This window comes from Calonectris borealis, chromosome 4, assembly GCF_964195595.1.
Source record: "Calonectris borealis chromosome 4, bCalBor7.hap1.2, whole genome shotgun sequence".
NCBI lineage: Eukaryota > Metazoa > Chordata > Aves > Procellariiformes > Procellariidae > Calonectris > Calonectris borealis.
In genome coordinates this window covers 40169535-40194082 of record NC_134315.1, presented here as the reverse complement: position 1 = coordinate 40194082, position 24548 = coordinate 40169535, and the positions used below count along the sequence as shown (strand labels likewise).

The following is a 24548-nucleotide window of genomic DNA, read 5'->3' as shown; positions in this document are numbered from 1 at the left end:
TTCTTACTCTAAATGAAAGAGTTATAAAAATGAACTTCCTTTGTATCTACAGTATCATTAGACAAATGACTATATGGGCATTGCTTGAGATGAATCAGCTGCATTTCCAGAATGTCCTCAGAGGCAAAAAAAATTACTTTTGTTGTCGCTTTCTTTCAGAACCTGAAGATTAAAAGATAACGCATAATATAACTTACAAGCAACAGCACTGGATTTTGTTTTGATGAAAGATGCATATACTAAGACCAACTCTTGTTACACCAAGACTCATCTACAGATAGCATTAGCTATAGATGTTATCAAAGTACCGCAGAAGAAAACTTTCCTTGCAATCTGAAACTCCCTATTATCTTTGATTTATTCTAGCAATCAAATAGGTTCAAGTTATCTGAAGATACCTATCTGATTATAAAGCTATATTTCATAGGGGTCTCTTCACTAATCAAAAACTCAGTAAGATGTTACTATCTCAAAGAAGGCGGACAGAAAATATTAGCAATTTTGCCCTTTATTTGACATTTCCTTCACTTCTGGCAGTTCCATTCTATTCTTTGTTTTCATGTGGGAATATCTAAATAACATGGAATTAGGAAAGATGTGTATCCACAAGGAACCTGTGATTAACCATCTAGTCTGAGCTGTTTTCTAAAACCCGTTGGTGCCAATACAGAATGTTTTAAGCATTACAGCCAAATCCTTCAGGCTGCTAAACTGTAATGTAAGCTTTTATTGATTAACCTCATAGTGGAGCTCACTACTACTATTGGTATCTGATACTTCAGGATAATTCATGAAGTTGTCAATTACCTTTTAAATAAGACTAGCTTGCAACAGCTTGAAACTCATTGAGGACATTTGTAAATATGCAACGGCTAGTAGGCATTCATAACTGCCACAGTTTCAGAAAAAGTACCTGAGTAATATAAGGCCACTGCCATATACTCCTTCAAGCATCAGTGCCTATTATGTTCAGCACGGACTTCCATAACTCATTCCTGCTGAGACCGACCCACAAGAATGACTGTCAAGACTCATGATGAAAACAGCCATATTTTATGCAGGTTACGCAACCATGACGACAGCACTGAAACACCTCTTCCAGTTTCAAATTAGATACAATTACATAGGATTGTTACAGTGACACCGCCCCACCCTCCTGAGTAATCCAAGACTCACCCCTCATCCTTTCTACAACTTATAACACTACTTTCCCACGCAACAAAACACTTTCCAGGAGAAAGCTAATCAGTTCTGTTAAAAAGCATGCAGGTTGGGAATATACTCATTACCCGCTGCTTGTTTGCTCACAGCTTGGCTCACAGTATTAAGGGATCTGTCATCAAGATATGCAAGAAGTCACTTTTAAGACAGATCATAAGGATGATTTGATTCTGCTACTGTTCTTCCCCCTTCCATTCCTTCCTTTACTCCTACTTCAGCAGCCAGTAAGTCACACTGTCTTTTTAATCAATTACGTCATTTGCCGAGTTCACATTTTGCTAGAGAAAGTCAGCAAAGTCTGGCCTAAGGACAAACCTGGGTAAGAAGCGCATCATGATGTCACCATCCCCAGTAGCTGCAGCTCCTCCGGCTGTACTATCTGCATAGGATCCTGCTCCAGCTATTGGAGAATCTCCTACACGGCTGTAGTGAACAATGGAAAAAAAAACAAAAAAACTGGAAACTACAGAAAACTGTAATTTACTAATTCCAGTGGGATTGCATTAATGTAATAGCTCTTGGCCTGATATTGACACATTCTTGTGACTTGGGCACACTTTTAACTTTGTCAACCTTACTGCCTCCAGCTGTTAGCATTAAACCCACAGGAGAACAGAACAGGTAAAGAGGTCACTCCACTGCAGTCAGAAGTCTTGTCTTAAAACTACCGATAAAAGTGATCTGTGATAACCTGACTGACCTGAGGCTTAATCCACCTCCAATGCACAACTGTTTGTTATTATACTGACTATAGTTAGTAAAAGGCAGTAAGGTTTAGCCAGTGGGCAACAGTAAGTAGCTGGGGACATTAAAATGTTCAATAACTTGTTGCTAAATACAGAAGTTGTCTGACTTTGTTGACAGACAAGATTCCTAACTGGGTACAAAAAAAAATCTGAAAGACAAAATACAGGCCTGGGGCTCTGATTCTATGCACATTTCTTTGGAGAATGTACACCTCTCCAAAATGCTTATTTGTCTCTGGTGCCTTGCCTTACAAGTTGCCTCACAACTGTGCCAGTTGTTTGTGTCTCTGTATGGTGAATTAAGCAAGCTGAAAAACAAGCATTCCCTCAAACAAACACAAATCATCTTGCAACTGATTCAGTTTCTCAGTATTACGATTTATGGCAGTGCCCAGAAATAAGTAAGGCCATTTTGTGATCATCACAGTCTAAAACATATAACCTTTAGATAAGCTTACTATAGTAAATGAGGTGGGGAAAAAAGCTTTTTTATAAAACCAGAGATACTAACCCTGGAATTTTGTGGCCTGCACCATTAGTAGATGTCCCAGAAGCAACGGTTCCACTCCCACCGATTACAACCATACCTAAAATTTTCAAGAGGAATGAAACATACTCAGAAACACCCCTAACAGATTTATTAAATTGGCACTATGGTTATCAAACAGAACCACAATACCCAGACTATTCAAATTACTGATATCCTGAAATATAAAAAAGTCATACTCTTAAAGAAAACAAGTTATTTTTAAAACACATTTGGAAACTTTTTGGATGTATTAAAACAGCTCAAAAAGGAATCTAAAACAGTGAGTGCCACACTGTTCAGAGCTGTGCATTACTGCTGCATAAACAGCCGCTGTCTCCTGATATACACCTATGTTAATCAGTAGAGAACAAGTACCTGGTGTTACCACCATCAGGACAACAAAGTTTGGAAATTATAAATGATGCTTGAGGGAGATTAAAAAAAAGTCAGAAGGATGAGCTTAGATTTGGCAGAAGGTGAAATACTACCTACCAAAGTAACAAGAATTACATGACAGGCAATCAAATGTGTGGATAAGTCTACCCCTTGCTAATTTCGTGCTGATAAGGAAGCCGCTGCCTCATATTAGAGAAGCTTAGATTGCCACTTGGAACAGGATTTGGGATCAGCTGCTTCTCCATAGAGCAAGATTTCACCTCTTTAACAGAGGGCAGAAATTGCTGCTGGCATCAAACTCCACTACAAAGCGAGAGGCAAGAAGCAGAATTCAAAGAGCTGAATCCTGGTTCTCTGACCTCACTAAGCAGTACCTCCTTCTCATAGAAAAGTTTCCTGACCAGTAGAAGCTAAAACCATAGAGGCACTGACTCTATGGCCACCATTAGTCTCTGCAAAAAGACTGGAAGGACATCAGTTCCTACCAGCTTCCTAAATGCTTTCTGAATGAAGACTCTTCTCAAAATGTATTAGTCAAGGCGACACTTCTTATATAAAAAAACAGGGTGGGAGAGCTTGGAAGTACAGATGTAAGCACCATCATTTACTACAAAACAGCTTAGGACTACTTAATGATACATCAATTCCTGAATTGTATTTAGCAGATTTCCCTTTCACCTTGAAACTCCGTAATTTCTGAGTTTTCTAGCACATACTGAAGACTGTATATCCCAGTAAAGAAATCTACCTACCAACTTAAGAATTTGGTAGGTTGCCTGACTTCTGTAGAACATTAATTGGTTATTAGTAGGGTGGACAGGAAGCAAAGAAGAAAGATTCACATTTGAAACAACTTGTTAATTCTTGGTATTGCAAATACTGTCAGGCAGAAAATTCTACAAAGTATAAAGCTTTGAAAGACATGAATCTGTAACTGCTCCAGTCCTTTGTCTGATCTGCTCATTAATCAGCTTATAGGCTTAACAATTAACAGTCCTCAATCTGTAAACTCTTCCAAGTTTTTGGCACTACTACTGCTAACCTGTTTTAAGCATAGTAGTTTCTGTAGAAATTTATTGGTTTATTTAAAAGCCAGAATAGAAGAAAAATGAAAGCAAGCTTTATTTTATAATTTTAAGGACTGTTCAACAAACATTGCTTTTGGCTGGCAACAGGACTAACTGGTTACTCATTTCTTCCACCACTGCAATGACTTTTAAGTTGGTCTGACAGCTACAGGGGAGACTCGACCTAAGTTAACCACAATCAAGATAAAAATAATTATTTTTAATCTTGATCAGTTTTATAAGCATCCATAGCTGCCCAAGCAATTATGCCAAGGTATCTGAGGGAAAAGCAGTGGGGCAATGAACAAATAGCTAAGGGCAAAGAATGATGCAAGTGGCTGTGCAGCCAGTGCACTGGAAAAACAAAAACAAATCCTACTTTTAAGCACTCCATCCTAACACATAAGTAACAGAATCTTGAAACCACTATAAATAGGAAATAATGCCTATATGAAATACTTTTCTTTAAACTTAATATGATTTAATCTGTACGGGAATGAGAAAAAAAAAATCAGCATCAGAGTTACCAAAAGTTGTTACCAATAGTATCATGATTATGAACACTTCTTTGCGAGATGTTCTGTTCTTCTTTGTAAGTTACTTTTTCAGGCCGTTTGTATGGTCCACAGGATTTTGAAGAGTCTGGTACCACATTCTGTAATTATTTTGTGATTTTCATGAATAATATATTATGCTTCATTACAGATAAATTTAAAAATACTACAGTCAATACCTATAATCTACTACACAGGTATCAGATGCCCAATACTTAAATTATACAGCTGTACTGAAATCCCGCAAGTTGTTTCACTTAAAGAATAAAGACTGACTTCTGGTATTATATGGTAAAAAGTTTTTCCTACTAGAAAGTTATGTGGTTCAAATTAAAGATTCTCCTTTGCTCAACTGACTAGTAAAAAAAAAAAAAAAAGTCATTCTTCAGCAAAATGAAGAAAATTTTCAAGGTAAAAAACCAACCAGATGAACTGAGCCTGTTTTACTGATGTCAAATGAAGATGATATTGTCAAGTCAGTATCATAGTCAAGGTATTTTCGCAACTGAAAAACAGAGTATGTATTGAATTAAAATGGTTCAGAGTATGTATTGAATGAAAATGGTTCAGCAATGCAGCATTTCATATCCAAGAAACAATGAAGACAGTGTACAAACATGTAGAAATCTGCAACAGCAATCCAAAAACAAAAACTAAAAACCAAAACAAAACAATAAACCAACCTCACCACAATAGGCAAGTTTAACGCACAGCTGCACTAATCTGATGTGTTCACAAGTCTGCATAAAGCCTCTCTATTTAAGGACCTTAATTGCACTGTAAGATTTTATTTCAGAAATTTATACATGTATCAAAAAAAATATGCACTGCTTTGTGTAGTTTGAGAAGTCCTGTCCAAATTTAGAGCTAAAAAAAAAACATAATTCCCACACCAAAATGCTACTGCAGCAAGGTCAAAACAAGCAGGATCTAGACACATACTCATCCCGAGTCTACCAAATGCTTGGTAATTCCAAGTTTGTTCTGTTCAATAAGCAAAATTTTTTTTTTCTTCACATGTAAAGCACAGCTTCAATATAAGCTGAAAGGAAAAGGCAATGCTGCATTACTGACTTTCTAAACTCCCCCTTCACCATCAACTGCTGCACTGTACCTTCCAGTAGTTTGGCTGACAGCTTTGATTAAGCCACTTTGAATACACCGAAAGAGATTTTTGGGTTGTTAAATCTTCGTATGGAAACCCCATTCTTACAGCAAACAGGGAGGCTTGAAAAGCAACAACAAAACCAAAAACATTAATTTCTTCACATTTTTATGTATTTTATGATAATGCATTCATGTAATGTTATCTAGAAATCAAGAAATTCTACATTCTCTATGGAGATGAGAAATATGTCTTCAGAGAGCAGTATCAGCCTTTATAGTGACGTACAACTGCAGTAACAAACTCTCCCTTCACTGGCAATATCAAATTTCCTCAATTCACTGTAACTATGTTAAGACATGTATGTTTTACCATTGAAAGAGAAACAAATTCAACTCTGTTAATCACCTGGACACAAATAACCTGGAGCAAGAGTGGCCTGGGCTGCGTGTGTCACAGAAATATTTAAATAAATGATACAAATAATAGTATATTTTCCTTAAAAAGCTAGTCTCTTGTGAAATGTAAGTAACATAGCGGCACAACATTTGCCACTAAAACACTGATACTTGCAGAAATCAATCCACCAACTTACATCATATTACACTTCTTCCTTGCAGCTTTAAAAGTGACTGCTTCCTTGTTTTGAAAATTAATATAATATGTGTCAAGAGAGCAAAAGAAATACCAACACAAGCAATGAAAGAATGCTGCACTTCTAAGAATGGCTTTTATAGTTAGGGAAAGGGAAAAGAAAAAAGATAAACTCTTCTTCCATTTGTAGATAACTTTGGTATTACCTAGTAACAGATACTGTTGCTAGATTCAGATGCTTGAACAATTTATATTACCAATCCTTGATAATAATGTCACTATAATACACAGCTGAACAAGCTTCTCCAGTCCAAGGACTAAGAAAAGCCTTCAATTATTTCTGGACAGCTTTTCTGTGTTTTTCTTAAAAACTGACACAATTAAAGTCTCTTTGCACTCAGAGCAAAAGAAAACTGACAGCTTCAATTAAACAGATATTTATTTTCCCATTTCTAGAACAAACAGGCAGGGTTGTTTTTTGTTTTGTTTTGTTTGTTGGGGTTTTTTTGTTTGGGTTTGGGCTTTATTTTTTTTTAAAGGTAAAATTGTGCTTGTGCATGTTTGTCAGTCATTCTTTCTTGACTTTTGAAGCTTTGTTTCTATTCCAGGAAGCAGAGTTGGTCATTTTTACTCTCTGAACTTTTTACTTGGATTAGTGGTCTAAGTATTGCTAGGACAAAAAGGGAGAAGGTCAGGCACACTGTGATTATGAAACTTTCCTATCTATTGTAGACAAACCTGAAAATTTCTTGGCAGATGATAACCAAAATTCTTCTTTTCTTTCCTCACTTGTAATCATTCTGCACTGAATGTCCCTCACCAGACTCAGTTCTACATTGGTATACGTGGCTTTTATTGCCAGTTTTCTATGACCTTTCCTAAAGAAATTAGGCAATGAATGCAAGAACTGGTCAGTGTGGTTATCTGTATCTGTTCAACAGAAGCTACACCAACTCATTTTTTATGTACACCACTGTCATTATAAACCTTAACTGTAAAACCACACCAAATTTGTTTCTATTCTGGCTTACATCTACAACAGCAAGATTAAAACAAGACATCAGGTTTGACTTGCATGAGTTTTTTTGTTCAAGATAGATTTTATCACGACCACACTGTCATCCTCTTCACTGAGTAAGGCTCAAGGTTTCATCATAGCTTGCGATTAGCTAACAACTGTTCACGTATAACTCACAGGATCAGCTTCCTCATGCAATATGATATAAAGATTTCTTCACTTCCCCAATGTTAATTACTCTCAGCGCCAATTTTTATATGTTTTTTTAGGGACAAAATAATGCAATTTATTAAATTTTCATTTAATGGGTGAAAATGCTGCAACAATATAACTTCAGAATTTTAAGGTTATCAAATTTGAATGATTTTGTTCACTGGATAATTATTTCAGTGTTCACAGCCTGTGACTCCACTTTTCATTTCCAGACCTAGAACCTGCTGACTCACACTATCACACATTTTTATTTTTTATTTACTAGTTTTATTTGGTTTTTTTTTTTCCCCCCACACTGAAAATATTGAAAAGGAAATAATTTCAAAAAGAGATGAAAGCACAGATACAGACATTCTTGAAAGTTAAAAGACTACCAATTATTTTAGTTTTATCAATAATCAGAGGCATGGCTATTTTAAACAACACATGGTGAAGGGACAACACAGCAGGACATAAGCAATCTAGAAGGTTTCTGGAGAGCATTGATGAAAACTTCCTGACACAAGTGACAGAAGCGCCAACGAGGAGAGCTGCTCTGCTGGACCTCATACTTACAAACAAGGAAGCGCTTGCTGGGGATGTGAAGGCTGAAGGCAGCTTTCGCTGCACCGACCATGACATGGTGGGGTTCAGGATCCTGAGAGGAGGGAGCAGGGCAAAAAGCAAGATCACAAGCCTGGACATCAGAACAGAATTTGGCCTCTGCAGGGATCTGCTTGAAAGAGTCCCATTGGACATGGCCCTGGAGGGAAGAGAGGGCCAAGAAAGCTGGCTGATACTCAAGGATCACCTCCTCCAAACTCAACAGCAGTCTATCCCAACAAGCAGCAAGTCAGGCAGAAATGCCAGGAGGCTTGCACGTATGAGCAAGGAGCTCCTGACAAACTCAAACATAAAAGGGAAGTATACATAACGTGGAAGCAGGGACAGGTAATCTGGGAGGAACATGGAGACACTGTCTGAGCATGCAGAAATGAAGTCAGGAAAGCCAAAGCCCTCCTGAAGTTGAATCTGGCGAGGGATGTCAAAGGCAACAAGAAGGGCTTCTATAAGTACCTAAACTGCAAAAGGAAGACTAGGGAAAACATGGGCATGCTGTGGACTGGGGCAGTGGCTCTGGTGCCACAGGGCATGGAAAAAGCTGAGTTACTGAATGCCCTATTCACCTCATTCTTTGCTAGTAAGACTGACCTTCAGAAATCCAAGGCCCTGGATATCAAGGGGAAAGTCTGGAGCAAGGAACACTTACCCTTGGTGGAAGAGGATCAGGTTAGGGAATACTTCAGCAACCTGGACATACACAAATCCATGGGCTGTGATGGGAAGTAACCATGAGTGCTGAAAGACCTAGCTGATGTCATTGCAAGACCAGTATCATTTATTTACAAACTATCACAGTGACTGGGAGAAGTGTCCAAAGACGGGAGAAAAGCAACTGCTGCTTCTGTCTTCAAAAAGGGCAAGAAGTAGGAACAAGGGAACTACAGGCCAGCCAGCCTCACCTCGATCATTGAGAAGATGATGGAACAACTAATCCTGGAAACCATTTCCAAGCACATGAACGACAAGAAGGTGATTGGGAGTAGTCAGCATGGCTTCACAAAATAAGTCATGCTTGATCAGCCTGATAAACATCTCTGACAAAACAACTAACTTGGTAGATGAGGGGAGAGCAGTGGATATTGTCTACCTTGATTTCCGTAAGGCTTTTGACACTGTCTCCCATAAGATCCTCATAGAGAAGTTGATGAATTATTGGCTGGATAAGCAGTGACGTGGACTGAAAACCGACTGAAGGGCTTAGCTCAGAGGGTGGTGATCAGTGGCATGAAGTCTAGCTGGAGCCAGTAACTAGCAGTGTACCACTGGGAAAAATACAGGGTCCAATACTGTTCAATATCTCAATGATCTGGATAATAGGGCAGAGTGTATGTACCCTCAGCAAATTTTGCAGATGATACAAAACTGGGAGGAGTAGCTGAAGCACCAAGGGGTTACACTAGCATCCAGAGTGATCTCGACAGGCTGGAGAAATGGGCTGATAGGAACCTAATGCAGTTCAACAAAGAGAAGTGCAAAGTCCTGCACCTGGGGAGAAACAACCCCATGCACCAGTACAAGCTGGGGCCACCCAGTGGTAAAGCAACTTGGCAGGAGAAGACCTGGTTCTGAGGGGCAGCAAGCTCAATGTCAGCCAGGAATGTGCCCTTGCAGCAAAGGCAGGTAACAGTGCAGGCTGGGCTCCAGCATCAAGGGAAGTGCTGCCAGCAGGTCAAGAGAGGTGATCCTTCCCCTCTACTCTACCACTGGTGAGGTCACACCTGGAGTATTGTGTCCACTTCTGGGCTCCCCAGTACAAGAGAGACATGGACATACTGGAGACAGTCCAGCAGAGGGCCACAAAGATGAATAAGGGACTGGAGTGTCTTTGGAGCCAGGAACAATGTACTGTTCACCCATTTAAAAATGATCCACTGAACAAAATTAATGCATGCCACAGCTTGCCTCCTCCTCCTCTCTAATGTTAAGCACTCATAGAAATGAATTTTTAGGAGACAGGCAGACTTTCCTGGATTATATCACTAAATATATTCCAATAAAAGTGCAGTTTAGTTTTTGGGAAAAAAATAAGGAATAACGCCAGCAATTTTGCATCTTGAATAAAAAAAGCCTGCAGAGATTATATACATTTATATGAAAAGGTTTTACTATTCTAGCTAGCTTTTCTGGTAAAAATGTAAATATATTTATTTAGAAAATAAACTGTCGTTTCTCTCACATGCTGATTTGAAGGTTCAAATGTATTCTTCTAAAGTTCTATTTTCTCTTTATCAATCTTCACCTAGTAAAGACAACTATAGTTTCCTTTATCCAAGTTCCTATTTCCACAGAAAATACATTCCTTCACAAGAAATATTATTCTTTCTCAATTTCTCCACTACTTTGATTTGTTCACTAAGATTTATCACCATCTCAATTTTTACTCAGATATATCTTCAGCTTTCCCCATTTTTCTTTTGCCACTACTGCTAGACATTTTCTTCTGAGGAAGTTCTCACTGACAGCAAGGACTCAGCATAACAGCCTTGTCCACATGACTCCATTACGCAAAGAGCTATCTTCTTAGGCTGGAAAATATATTTTAAATCAGCATTTAAATTATTCCGTTTCTTCATCTTCCTTATCTTTTCTGCTCATTCTACCAATCAAAAGTTAAAAATATTTTTATAGCTACCAATGATGGGGAAAGGAGTATTATGAGCATTTCTTCCTCCTCTAATACCTGACCAATTTCTTTTTCAGCATCACCTGTGAAAACTCTCTTACCACAGCCACTTGTAACTTAATCATGGCCAACTGCTTGAATTAAATAGAATATGCAAATCTGCCTCCCTCTTTTCAGACCTTCTGTCAAACACTGTCTTCACCTCCCTCTATTGCCCTATTTTACTCCATCAAAAAACTGCCGTTGCACTTATTTGTCTATCATTCTGTACACATTAATTCTTTCAAGAATCTTATCTTTTCTTACCTATTTCAAAGCACTTGACTCACCCTTAATGCTCAGATGTCAATTTCCACACTTATCTCCACATATCTTTCTGAGCAGGCACATACATTTTAAAAGTCCTTAACTGTGAGCCAAGTAACCTTCCACTCACAACTCATATACCTCCCTGGAATGTACATCTCTTTTGAAACCAGTATTATTCTAACAGCAGCAGCTTATATTTTGAAAGCTCAACTATTCCTCCAGTTTGCTATCGCTTTTTTGTTGTGCCCAGGAGTATAGCCCCTAAAGTAATTTTTTACATTCAAGTTCTCACTAATATTTTTAAACTATAAAATAATCGTGCTCAATATATACTAAAATAGTAACACGTAACTGGAGTGTCTATTAATTGTGTCATTCCTTAGAAAAAGTTACTTCATGGTTTTAAATGAAATGTTTACATCTAACAGCTTCTATAGTGTCTTGTATCAAATCATCTTTGATACCTTTGATATCAGTGATATTAGCAAAGCTTTGGGATTACAAGTTAATATTTGCAGTTAAATTGGTGGAAAAAACATAAAATTGTGTTTTTCTTTTCATGCTAATTCATACGCATGCAATAAAAGAGTAAACACTTCTGAATTATTTGACTAGATTAATTTGTCAGGAAATCGTTCCACCTACATTACCAAGATTAATATATGGTAATTTTAACAGGAAGTGTTTTAAGAAAAGACTATGACTTGGAAACAGTTAAAGGAATAATTACCTGACTCTCCCACTAACAATGTATGCTTAGTGTATTCAATGACCTTTCGCGCTACACCAATTGCATTTTTTACATGTCTGAGATCCGCAACTGCCCCAACTTCCATAGTATTGCTGGAAACAAGAAATATTTAAAACTTATTAAAAAGACAAGAATAATTTTACATTTTTTATTAGACAAAATCTGTTCTCATCTAAATTAGAAAGTTTGCTCCTTTAACGTATTGCTTTAATTGTTCTATGCCATAGACAGATGGCATCACACTAGTAGGGAAAAACTTCATACATATATTGTTTCCTTTCACAGGCATGGGGATGTTGCTCAAGTGACAATAACTCCATCCATAGTAATATTTTCAGTAGAGTAAGTATTTTGTTACATAAACTCATAACATGAACCACACACTTGCAATTACTTTTTAATCAGGACAGCTTTAAATGGTAAATAAAGTATAGAAGACAATTGCTCCAGAAGTGAAATATTTATGGAATGAACGTAAAGGGAACGCTTACAATGCTACAAACCATCTGCTGTGCAACTGCTATATCTAGAGCTGGATTACTGCACTACATCTAAAGATTCAAAAACAAACATGCTTATCTACTCTTCCACCAATTAGATAAGTATTTTCCCTAGTTCCACAAATTAACATATAACTTGTCCCACAGTCAGCCCTAAATCAACAAGATTATCAGTAACAACGCTTCCATTAAAGTGAGTTAAAAATTACAGGGATCATTCTTTTCTCCATGCAGTTTTCTTACCCATCCATAATCATTGCGTCCAGTGTTGTTTCTCCACTTTCATCTGGGCTTCCTCCATATCCCACGCTCCCATCGCATTGGTCAATCTCACACTGACCACAGCCTCTCTCAACTGCATCCAGCTCAGAACCTCCCAACTGTAATACTCTCCAAGCTGTAATTGACACAAATAATTAAATGTCAGCAGGGAAAACAGTCTCCACTACCGCTTTAAAGAATGTTTTAAAGATGGACATGATGAAGATGCATTATATGAGTGGATAAAAAAAAGTAAACTATAACTTATAGGCGAAATAAAGTCAAAATAGACATATATTCCAAAGAATGTAAAGCATTACTTTTCTAAATACTGTGTTTCTTGCATATCTGATTAGTGTTTCTGATTGAGAAATGAAGCTTTTTTTCTGACTGGGAAGGTGTTATTTACTAACGATCATCACAACTGCTATATATTAAATAACCTCCTCTGTCCAGAACCAACCATTACTTTATCACTGTTTATTTAAAGCCTTTTGGGGGGAGGGAGAGGGGGAAACAAAACTTTTATCTCAAGAAAAAAAAAAACAAACCAAAAAACAAACAAAACCCAAAAACTTATAGCAAGCAGCCCTCAAAAGTTTCATATACTAAGTCACAAGCTGCAGAATAAAAAGATCTAAGCCATACAGCAATCCAAAAGATCTAAACCTACATCAGTAACTACATAAGAACAAAAAGAAAATGGAAACGATATACAAGAAATTACAGTCTCCACATTCTCCTGTTCAACCCTTAGTCTTCTATTCTTTAGGATCTAGCTCATAGTGTCATAATGTAAGACATTACAGACGTGCGAAATGACATGACTTGAATTAATTGGGCCTGAAGGCTTTGCACATATGACATTTCACAAGGTTGGACCTCAGACAAGATTTTCCAAAATGGCTGAGCTTGCTCCATTGACAGTTGCAATCCTGCTTCTTCCTCCTTGTGCTGGCTCTGGTGCTCCACCATCTGCCAGAGCCAGCACAAGGGAGGCAGCAGAAGCATACAGTCCAGCTCTTTCTGGCAGAAGTAAACTATTACACTGCCTCAACCTTCTCAAGAAGCCTCACCTTCACAAATGCTGCATGCAACTGCAAGAAACTGCCTGCACCAAGGAAAAAGCAAGACATAATACCTAGCATCCAACTCCACATACGCTTATCTCTATCATAAACTTCAGTGTGAGGAGTACTGCTCCAATTCCTATTACCTTTATTGCTGTGAGTAGTTACACAAGCTTTCAAAAGGTTGCAAAGCAAGGGCCTTGCAGTTCTCATGACTGTATTTCACTTCTGACCTATACCAGGCTTTATAGGTAACCCATTTTACTAACAAGGCTTCCCTAATAAGGGGTTATTTACAACCCAACTATGCTAAAATAGCCTTTGAGTCTTTTAAAATCAGTATCCACAACTAATTTACATTGCCATCACAAAACAACATAGAGCTTTAAAAATATAATATTCAGAACTATCTAAATCTTTGAGGGCAGGAAGGAATCTCAGAAGGACACCATTAAAAACAAGTCACCATTGCAAACAGCCACAAGAGTGTAAACCACATTATTGGTGAAAGAATGTTTTTAACCTAGCTTTTTCACAGCTCATAACCCCTCCCCCCCCCCTTTTTTTTTTAAAGGCATTTTTCCCAAACTTGAAAGATAAACCATTAGTTTGCAGGCTCTCAGGCAACACCAGGGCTCAGCAACAGCACATCACCAATGCAAGCGCAAGCTCAGGGACTTGGCCCCCTCCCATACGAGGGCAACCGGACACCCCGACGCCCGGCCCGGGGCCCAGCTCCCCCGAGACCCGACGCAGCCCTTCCCAAGCACGCAGAGAGGCCCTGCACGCAGCCTCCCTGCCGCTGCCGGGCTCGCTCTGACCCTCTGACTCCCTGAGGGGAGCAGAGTAGCGCGGGCCCGCTGCAGCCAGAGCTGTTTAAGGGAAGCAGGGTCACAGCCCGCTTCTGCTTGCCACGCACAAGCGCGGTCACGCCTAAGAGGCTTATTTGGTTTTTAAGCCAACACCAACACCCAGAGGCCCCCGTCCGCCCCGCAGCAGGAGGGGCACCCAGCCAGGGAGCGATCGGCACTGCCCTACCCTGTTCTGCCCCACCCGGCCCGGTCCCCTGCCGGGGCACCTGTCTCTGCGGCCTTCCTAAACGCCCAGGTGTTGATGACTACAGGCAGGGCAGCGGCTGAGGCGGCGCCCGCCAGCTGCAGCACGACGAGCAACAGAGGCGCCGCCAACCCCCGCCTCCAGCCCCCGCCGCGTCCCGCTGCCGCCATCGCCAGCCGGCCCGGCCCGGCCCCCTCCGCGCCGCCTCCAACCAGGCGGCTGCGGCGGCGCATGCGTACGCGGCCCGGCCGCGGCGGAGCGATACGGCCGCGGGTGGTTGTAGAGTGCTACGGTCGCCCCTGCTCGCCTCTGTGGAGTGAGGCGGCTCGCCGTGGCTTAACCGCCGCCCCCGCCCCAGAGCCTACGGCCCGCTGTAGGCCTCCTGAGGAACGTGTTTGTGGCAAGGAAAAGCCTACATGCTTCCCAGCAAAGGCCAAGGCCCAATGCAGATTAAAGTACAATTTATATTTGTTGTATGTCTGGGTGTGTGTGAAAGCCAGCCTCCTTGTGTGGAGGTCAGGACCCGTCGATGAGCGGCGGTGGTGGGGACAGGGCTGTGCGGTGGGTGCCGGCAGGGACCCTGAGCCAGGGGATGGGCACAACAGGTAAAACATGTTCAAAAGCAATCTCCATATGAGCTCATGAGATTCGCATGCAACATCTTTATGTGCCGCCTTGTTAACATGTATATTTTTGTCAAAAGTATTTTAATTGCACAGCGACGTTTCTGTGAAGGGATCTACTATAGCGAATCGCTTACAGAGGGATGTAAAAACCCTTGGTCTACAGAAATCATAAAACATAACAAGTAGTTTCTTAATTCTGCCCCTGCCATTGAAGCTTTTCATTATAAACCATTAGCAGTAGTTTAAAGCCATTTGACATGTTGCCATAGTAGTCTGTGTTCAGGTCCGTAGACTCGCCTGCTGTCAGCGTGATGCACCGGTTTGTGTTCATGGCTGATTACGTTCAAGCCATCGCTGATCAGCAAACAGATATTATTTCTGAACAACGTGAAAAAAGGTGGCTTCTGCTTCTACCAGAGGAAGTGAATATAAAATATAGACTTTTTTTTTCCCCCCAGTTCATTCTCATTTCAATATGTAATGGGCCAAACTCAATTACACTGTACCAGTAATGTCGCTGATCTTGTATATGTAGTAAGAAGAGATACTTGGGCCTCGTGTGACAAGCTCAAGCTTGTAGGCATGCATAAATTGTAAGTGTACCCAAGCTGATTTAAAAAGCCTGAAGCAATATTATTTTTATTATAACAAAATGATCCACAGGCTTTGGAATTAAATGGTTGTCACAAAAGAAAGGCATTATCCTTTATTACAGAAGTCAGAAAATAATAAAATACAGTATTGGGTTTGACTTTAGTAATAGCAGGCCTTGGTTTCAGCCAGTTCCCAAAAGCAAAACTACAAGTAGTCTAGAGAAACCTTTACTCAGGTAAATACTGTTAGCTGATTTATTTCTGATGTTGCTGTTCTTATTTCTGTCACGTACTTCTGTGTAAAGCTGTTAGGGAAGGGAAAAGGGCCAAAATACAGATCTGAATTAATATTAGCTGAAGGAAAATGGAGGAAAATATTTTCAGGAAAGCAATTGAGTAATAAGCGAAAAGGAAAATATAATCAAACATGTTCCTAAAATTGGTACATGAACAATATTTTTCAAGTCTCGTTTTCTTTTAGCCAGATAAAATGGACCATTATGAAAGAAAAACACTTTGATACGGGTGTCATTCAAATAAAAGTATTAACTGTGATGGTTGCATCTGCAGGCTGAGCCTGCACAGCTGTGGAGAGAATATTTTGTACAACTTGAAACAGCATAACATTGTGCTTTGAGGCCCATGTAGAAACTCAGTGAGTTTGATTTCTGTGGTATGCTTTCTAACTGGCATTCAAATGTGAATGACTTCCTGCTAGAAATAAATGCAGTAATGAATCCATGCTTTACTGTATACAGCGTTATTTAATATCATATATTTTTATGCTAAGTGTGAAAAAACTCACAAAGCAAACACTGCTCTCAGATACAGTGTGTAAAATCAACGCAGGGTCGATAAAACTCTGGTTTTGCATGCTGAAAGCTGAGGAGAATTTGAGCAGTATCTGTCCAAGACAACTCTGCAGGTCAGTTCTGCTCCATCCATCCGTGCTCTTGATTTGCCTTCTGTCTCTGATATAAAGTATTTTAAAATTGGTCTTTGAATTTAAACCTTGTTTGTATTTTCTTAAAAACTAGCCGTTGTTTTGTATCAGTTCTTCCTACATCGGCAGTGAAAATGCACCTTAATCTGTTTGTCCCCCAATACTTACTGTTATCTTAGAGACTGTAGCTAAGATAAATGGCGATACCGGTAGGCTTTTGTCTCTGCAGCTAAAAAGCAAATCAATGTTTCCACAAACAGAATTTTTCTTCAAATGCATAATATTGAAAGAATATTCTAGAGAAAGACTTGTATGGGCAAGGGATTACTGAGAGGATCTACAACAGACAACACTGTGACTGAATGGCACTGAGTAATTAATGAAAAACACAGGAGGAAATTCACCTCTTTCCCTGAGAGTGTCTGTTCCTACAGTGGCCAAATTCTGACCTCAATTATATCTGTGTGACCTTATCTAGCACCATCTGTTCAAAAATGCATGCCTAGTTCCTTTTTGCTGTCTCAAATTTTGCATAAGTGTGCTTTGAAATCTAATTAAGTATTGTAGTTATATCTGTAATTTGTTTACATTTTTATCTTGATTTTACTTACACTTTCTAATATTAACATACACAAACACACAAAAAGCAAATCTGAGAATAATTTTCTTAATAAAAATAATCAACTTTTTCATTAGCATTTGCTATGGAAACTTACTTAAGTGTGATTTTTTTTTTTGACACCAAGGATTTTGAATCCATCATGCTTCTAATTAAAATACATTTTAAATGACCCTGTGTTGTGGTTTGCTATTTTGAGTAGATTTGTGGAAGCACTGTACTCTCAGTTTTTAAAATGCTCTTTTTCTCTTCCGATCCCTTTTGTGGCTTCTTATGACACATATGTTATCTCATTCACTGAACGATGCTGGAAAGGGTGAAAAGATTTGTTCATGGTGAATGTCTCCATCATCTACATCTTAAATCTTCTAGGAAAGACCCTTATGCTCTCTCTCATGCTTGAGAAGAGCTATTTATAAACATGTTCAAAGCTGCTTAGTTAGCCTCACCTGAATCCTCCATAAAACTCAGCATCAGTGTGAGGTCTGTCAAAATGTGTAACATTTAAATCACATGATTATCCAGACCTCTGCTTCCCGTACTGTTCTCATGTTTTCATGTCTTCCCCAACAATCTTTTTCCATGTGTTGTGTGTTCTTTTTTGCTTGTACTGTAAGGTCTTTTGGGTATGGGTTGTCATTTCATTTTAAGTTTGTGCAGCATATAGCACCTGTGTGTCCTAGCTTAGCACTCCTTCATCTTTGACAATACGTTGATGAGCATTAATATATGTAATGAGAAAAAATACAGATGCTAATTATAATAACCAAGCAGCCATCAATAACTAAACAATCACAGTCATGTTTCCATTGCTAAATTTGCTTTTATTACCACTTTTTTTTTTATCAGATTGCTAAGTTACAGTAGCTTACTTTCTTACTTTGTAACCTTAAACTAATTATTACGTGTCACAGAATAATATGTTCTTACAGTATTATTTGGCCTGTCTCAAAACAAGTTATGTGTAATACATTTCCTATTCGTAATTGCTATACTTGTCCACTGCAGTAATAAAGTTGTCATATGGAACATGTAATGGACCACTTTACGTTGTTGGAACTGCTTTTTTTATTACAACTCCTTGTAACTTTATGATGTCTTCATAAATGTGATCCATGGCAATAATAAAGTTGTTGGACAAATACAGCAAGTTACTGTTTGCTTCGCCCAAGTCTGAAAGTTATCTTGACGTTATTAAATGAGCATACTTAAAGGTTTCAATGTTGAAAGGAAGGTAACCAGAAACTTGTATTATACAAATACTATTTTAAAATATGGCAACTTACAGTGTCTACATCTATTTCATGTGATTTGGGTATGCCTACCAAGACTTTTAAACAGGATCCTCACTGAGTTATGATTATCTAAGACTAGAGGGCATATCGACACATGCAACACTGTGATGTTTTCATGGTTAGAACATGGTTAGAACATGGTTAGAGGTAATTTACAGTGTTTAAGCCCTGACTTTGAAAAGAAAATTGTGTGATGTCAGTGCATAGTGCTCTGCCCAAGTTGTTTTCTCTGTAGTCTTTGTTAGGACACACTGTGTTTCTCCACATGTAGTTAGTCTGTGCAAACCAAGCCCCTTGATTTATACTGGCTTCTGTGTCTCGTGCTCAAGTTCATCCACGTAAAGCTTGCTGAGGTATCACAGCCCCATAGTGTTCAGCGTAGAGATGGTTGGAAAACTTTGAAGACAGATTTTAAGAATAGGGCTGGGAAGCGGTAAAGAGCTAGTTCCTACTCCATGATGTCTGAACTGGGTGTATCCACAGCTCTGCAGCATTTCTAAACCACTGAAGAAGTGTACAAATCAGGTCAAAGTCATTTTGAGAATCTATTTCAGCAATGTACCAACCATTCAATTACTGTCCTTTGCAAGTTCCACTGGACTCTGATACTAACCACAGGGGTTATTAAGTGGGAAATACATCTTTTTTGGCTTCAGACTGACAAACTAGAATCTCGAACAAAAACCCTCTTGATAGCATTTTACCAACTATATTTTAAGATGAAATGGCTGAGATACAAAGCACAGAAGTACAAAGTTTTGAGCTACCACTACCTTTTTAAGTTCATTTTTGTGCCAGAAATTGACCTTCTGTACTGATTAAATCATAGGATATGGTGCCTAGAGACAAGGGGGCAAGCCAACGGTTAAGCAGCAGGTGTGAGTCTGAATTTACTTACTTTGCGAGGATTTAGTCTGATTATTTGAGTATAATAATCTCAACAGTACAACACCACAGAATGCAAAGGAGACTGTGTAGATTGAAACAACAGCAGAATTTTGCTTCAGATTTTGTGTGTGTTCATTCTATATAAATGTTTCTCAAATTCTAGAAGCTTTTACTTGAGAGAAAGGAGTTGTTTCATGCATTTGCTGTCATCTTTGATATTCATTTTTGGAATACTGCTATGAGTTAGACTCATCACATACCCTAGATAAATCTCAATAAAGTATATCTCTTCCTATGTTTTCTTCTCTCCAGGGTTGTGATTTTACAATTACTTTGTAGACTTAGACTTTAGAGTCACGTTGAAAGGGGAGGCTGCGTTGCTTTTGTAGCATAAATACGAATTCAGATTGTGAATAAATAATAGTTAAACTGACCTTTCAAACCCTCATTGCTGCGGATGGTCCCATTGGCTTCATTGGAGAAGTATCTGGTAAATGATTACTCCCTCATCTGCAGAACTAGTTCACCTACGAGGCAATTGCCTGGAGCTCTGTGCCATGCAGGGACAGGGCTAGCTAACTTAGGTGGTGTCTGAGAAAAAAGGGACACATATCTAACCTTCTGACCTGGGGCTCCCTTAGTCTGTAACAAGATATGTAATGGTGTGCAAGACAGCAATTACTGAGTTCATTTACGACAGTCTGTGGTCATCTTTACATTGTCTTGACTTTCATAAAGAGATTGATATACACCTTTTCAGAAAAACATTTTCTAAAATATTAAACAAAAACATCACTGAGCTAAAATTGCTAGAATTGGTCAATTCCAGTACCATACCAGGACAGGTCTTTATTGTCTGTTCATTTTCCCAGTAGCCTTGTAGCTACACTTTATTTAGAAGCAAATCTAGTTTTGCTCCAAAACTTGGAATTTGACAACCTTGTCAATCACTATAGCAATAACATCACTTAGACTTTACTTAAAGGAGCTGTAAGACTTGATAAAAAGCTGGATAATGTCATACTGAAACTATGGTGTTACCGTACAGACCTCCATCCAAACAGGTCTTAATTTTGAGCTGCTCTGGTACCAGATGCCTTTATTGTGACTTGATAAAAATCTTCAAGCTTCTAAATGGAAATAATGCTTTTTGGATTTGGGTGTAAAGAGAATCTGTCAGAATTTTCACTTAAAATACACGTGTGTAAACACTACACATTTCTTATTGAAAGGAACTATGTTAACAGCTTTCCCCCTATTTATCCGAACATATTTGTTGTATTATATATTCTACCATGTTTTCTTTGCATTCATGTATATTAAGGACAGCTGTGTAGCTTGGGGGATATCTGTTGAGCTATAGAATGGATAACCATATGGTACCTGGCTCTAACTGACTGTATTTCAGCTGGAAATTCAAATTCATAATCACAAGCAATACAAATATAGGGGTGTTTCTTATTCTACTGAAATTACTCCATTATCTTGTTTTAGTGAAATCTGTTTTAAAGACTAATAGATGGTGTATTGCTGCTTGGATTAACCCTTGTACTGTGTGGTGGGTTGATCCTGGCTGACACCAGGTGCCCACCAAAGCCGCTCTGTCACTCCCCTCCTCAGCTGGACAGGGGAGAGAAAAAGTACAACGAAAGGCTCCTGGGTCGAGATAAAGACAGGGAGAGATTACTCACCAGTTACTGTCACGGGCAACAAAGACTCGACTTGGGGAAATTAGTTTAATTTATTACCAATCAAATTAGAGTAGGATAATGAGAAATAAACCCAAAACTTAAAAACACCTTCCTGCCACCCCTCCCTTCTTACTGGGCTCAACTTCACTCCCAATTTTCTCTACCTCCTCCCCCCAAGCGGCGCAGGGGGACGGGGGGAATGGGGGTTGTGGTCAGTTCATTGCATGTTGTCTCTGCTGCTCCTTCCTCCCCAGAGGGGAGGACTCCTCACACTCTTCCCCTGCTCCAGTGTGGGGTCCCTCCCACAGGAGACAGACCTCCACAAACTTCTCCAACTTGAGTCCTTCCCATGAGCTGCAGTTCTTCATGAACTGCTCCAGCATGGGTCCCTTCCACGGGATGCAGTCCTTCAGGAACAGACTGCTCCAGTGTGGATCCCCCATGGAGTCACAAGTTCTGCCAGCAAACCTGCTCCAGTGTGGGCTCCTCTCTTCATGGGTCCACAGGTCCTGCCAGGAGCCTGCTCCAGCGCAGGCTTCCCACGGGGTCACAGCCTCCTTTGGGCATCCACCTGCTCTGGTGTGGAGTCCTCCACGGGCTGCAGGTGGATATCTGCTCCACCGTTAACCTCCATGGGCTGCAGGGGACAGCCTGCCTCACCATGGTCTTCTCCATGGGCTGCAGGGGAATCTCTGCTCCCATGCCTGGAGCACCTCCTCCCCCTCCTTCTTCACCGACCTCGGTGTCTGCAGGGTTGTTTCTCTCACATACTCTCACTCCTCTCTCCGGCTGCAGTTGCTGTTTTACAGCAACTTTTCCCAGTTCTTAAATATGTCATCCCAGAGGCACTACCACCATCTCTGATGGGCTCGGCCTTGGCCAGTGGCAGGTCTGTCTTGGAGCCAGCTGGCATTGGCTCCATCGGACATAGGGGAAGCTTCTAGCAGCTTCTCACAGGAGCCACCCCTGTAGCGCCCCATTACCAAAACCTTGCCACGCAATCCCTATACATACTGACAATTCACTCACTAGAAAACACTCAGGATTTGCAAGTTTATGTTGCTTTACGTATATCATGTCTGACTCCCCTGTAAGCAGAATTACCAGAGATGCAGTGCAAAAAAACATAGTCTATAGTTACAAATTGATATTTAGAGGGAGTACCATATGACATTTCAAATACATGGTGGTTTGCAGTAGAGTCATGGACCTAGCCTAGATCCACAAAACCATTTTAAGCTCGTGCTTGGGTCCCCAAACTACCAACTATGTGAAACTACAGATACAATAGGAGGTAGGAATCCAAAACCCTTTGCAAATGTCGCCTGGCCTATGGCTCGTTTCTGCACAGTTGACTTAAATCTGTCTTAAATCTCAAGTTGTTTCTTTGAAATATAACACCCCGAACAGACATTAGTGAACTACTTGACGTGGCGCTTAGGGACATGGTTTAGTGGTGGACTTGGTAGTGTTAGGTTAATGGCTGGACTTGATGATCATAAGGGTCTTTTCCAACCTAAATGATTCTATGATTCTATGATTCTAAATTGAACTCTAAATCTAGAGCTATCTGGACACACTGGCTCTGGATCTGCATCTTCTACTTTTGAGATGTGCAGAATGACCTGCAGCCCATGCCTCTTTCACATCAGTAAGACCCACATGTAAGTATGTTCAGAGGACTTTATCTCCTGACACCCGCCAGTACCTGCACAGCTACAGACCATCTCTAGGGAAGACAAATGAAGACTTGAGATTTAATGTGGCTGTGAAAGTCCCTAAGGAAGAGCAGCACACATCAGAGAAGACAGAGAGAATGAACAGAGCTATATAGAATGGGGCATGGATGACTGAAGTACCTTCACCCTGCTTCTTAAGAGCCTAGTATTCTTCATGTCTACCTGCCAAAGTCATCTAAAATGAACTTCTTTGAAGTACTGTTTTCTTTTTTATTGGCCATATTTTTCTTCTCTATGTCTATTTTAAAATATGCAAAAAATGTATCTAACAATCTTTCTTATACTGTTAAAGAATTGCATGCATTGCTATTGAAATAATAATAATGAAAAAAGGGCGTAATTAACTGATAAAGCATAGTTTCTTCAGAAGAACCCCCACATGACAACTAAAATGTTTTTGAAAACGTACCCATTTAATGTATTTGCATCAAACCGCAAGTTACTGGGAATATGGCAGCAGGGAATCCTGAGGAGTTGCCCTTGCCCTGTATTATAACAAATTGAACAAAATGTGGCTGATTTTTCCATATAATTTACTTTGTTAATTTCTTTCTCAAATTGTAAGAATTTCCCATAAACAGTGACTTTGAAATTTTGACTTAATCCATAAATGGCACAATATTTAATGAAATTTTGTCCAAAAGGCCTATCCCAGCAAATAGTATTTAAGATGAAAGTACTTACAGACTTCAAGAGAAAATACATCTTATTATTTGTTTAGAAACCTTTTCTAACATTTGTTAATTTCAGTAATCCTTGAATTGGAAATACAATCATGGCTAAGTAATGTACCACCTGGGAGCTACTTTAATCAGTAAAACCATTCTGGGAACAAAGATGGTTGCTGTCATCTGGGCTATGACTGAAACAGTGCCATCACTTTTCTCTAAAGCGATTTCTAAAATTGTGTATTATGTTTTATTCATTGTTCTCATCAGAGTTTGCTCCGATCAAACATGCATTCTAATAGTGTATAATTTCCTATCAGATGCATGAATTGTGTTTACTTTGCAAAAAAAAAAAGTGTACAGAATCAAGGATTGCGTTAGTTTCTAATACCAAAAATACCATCCAGTGCTTTGTTAAAAGTGGCTCCATCAATGTACGATAGTGATGGGCCGTTCTTTCAGGAGCTTACTCTGGCAAAGGATTCACCTCCTTTGAACAATGGCTGGTGTCAATTAAGCTCACGATGTTTATCACCTCAGCAGTTTCAGTTTTCTTTCTTGTAATGTCTGTATTCAAAATTAAGCTGTTACTATTTTTATCATTCAATTTTTTCTATAATTGCCCCATAGTGATGTGTGCGCTGTGGTACTGTCATATGGTCTGTGGCACTTCTATTTCTACACAAGTATGTAAAAATACATAGAGACTGAGTCTGTTCAGAACTTTGAAATAAAATCTAGAATATTAATCAGGTGTTAAATAGGTCAGATAATGTGAAATGATTAAGTCTAGTTTTAAAAGTTCGGCATGTTTTTTTTCCGCATTTATTTTTTGTTCATTAAAAGATATTCCAACAAAAATGTCGTCTT

The 24548-nt window shown here is 39.3% G+C and overlaps 1 protein-coding gene across 2 annotated transcripts in view; it reads right to left on the bottom strand.

Moving 5' to 3' along the window:
* AGA (aspartylglucosaminidase) overlaps nucleotides 1–14803 on the bottom strand; it is a 28759-nt gene extending 13956 nt beyond the window's left edge. The window contains exons 1-7 of one of the 2 annotated variants that reach the window (XM_075149294.1): nucleotides 14639–14803; nucleotides 12473–12626; nucleotides 11709–11821; nucleotides 5628–5740; nucleotides 4500–4614; nucleotides 2479–2554; nucleotides 1537–1644 (exon numbers count right to left, since the gene is read on the bottom strand). In XM_075149294.1, coding sequence (XP_075005395.1) covers nucleotides 1537–1644; nucleotides 2479–2554; nucleotides 4500–4614; nucleotides 5628–5740; nucleotides 11709–11821; nucleotides 12473–12626; nucleotides 14639–14786 — 827 coding nt within the window. In that variant the 5' untranslated portion in view covers nucleotides 14787–14803. The remainder of the gene's footprint in view (nucleotides 1–1536; nucleotides 1645–2478; nucleotides 2555–4499; nucleotides 4615–5627; nucleotides 5741–11708; nucleotides 11822–12472; nucleotides 12627–14638) is intronic. The other variant, XM_075149295.1, reaches the window with a different exon arrangement.
* Between the last annotated feature and the right edge of the window lie 9745 nt (nucleotides 14804–24548).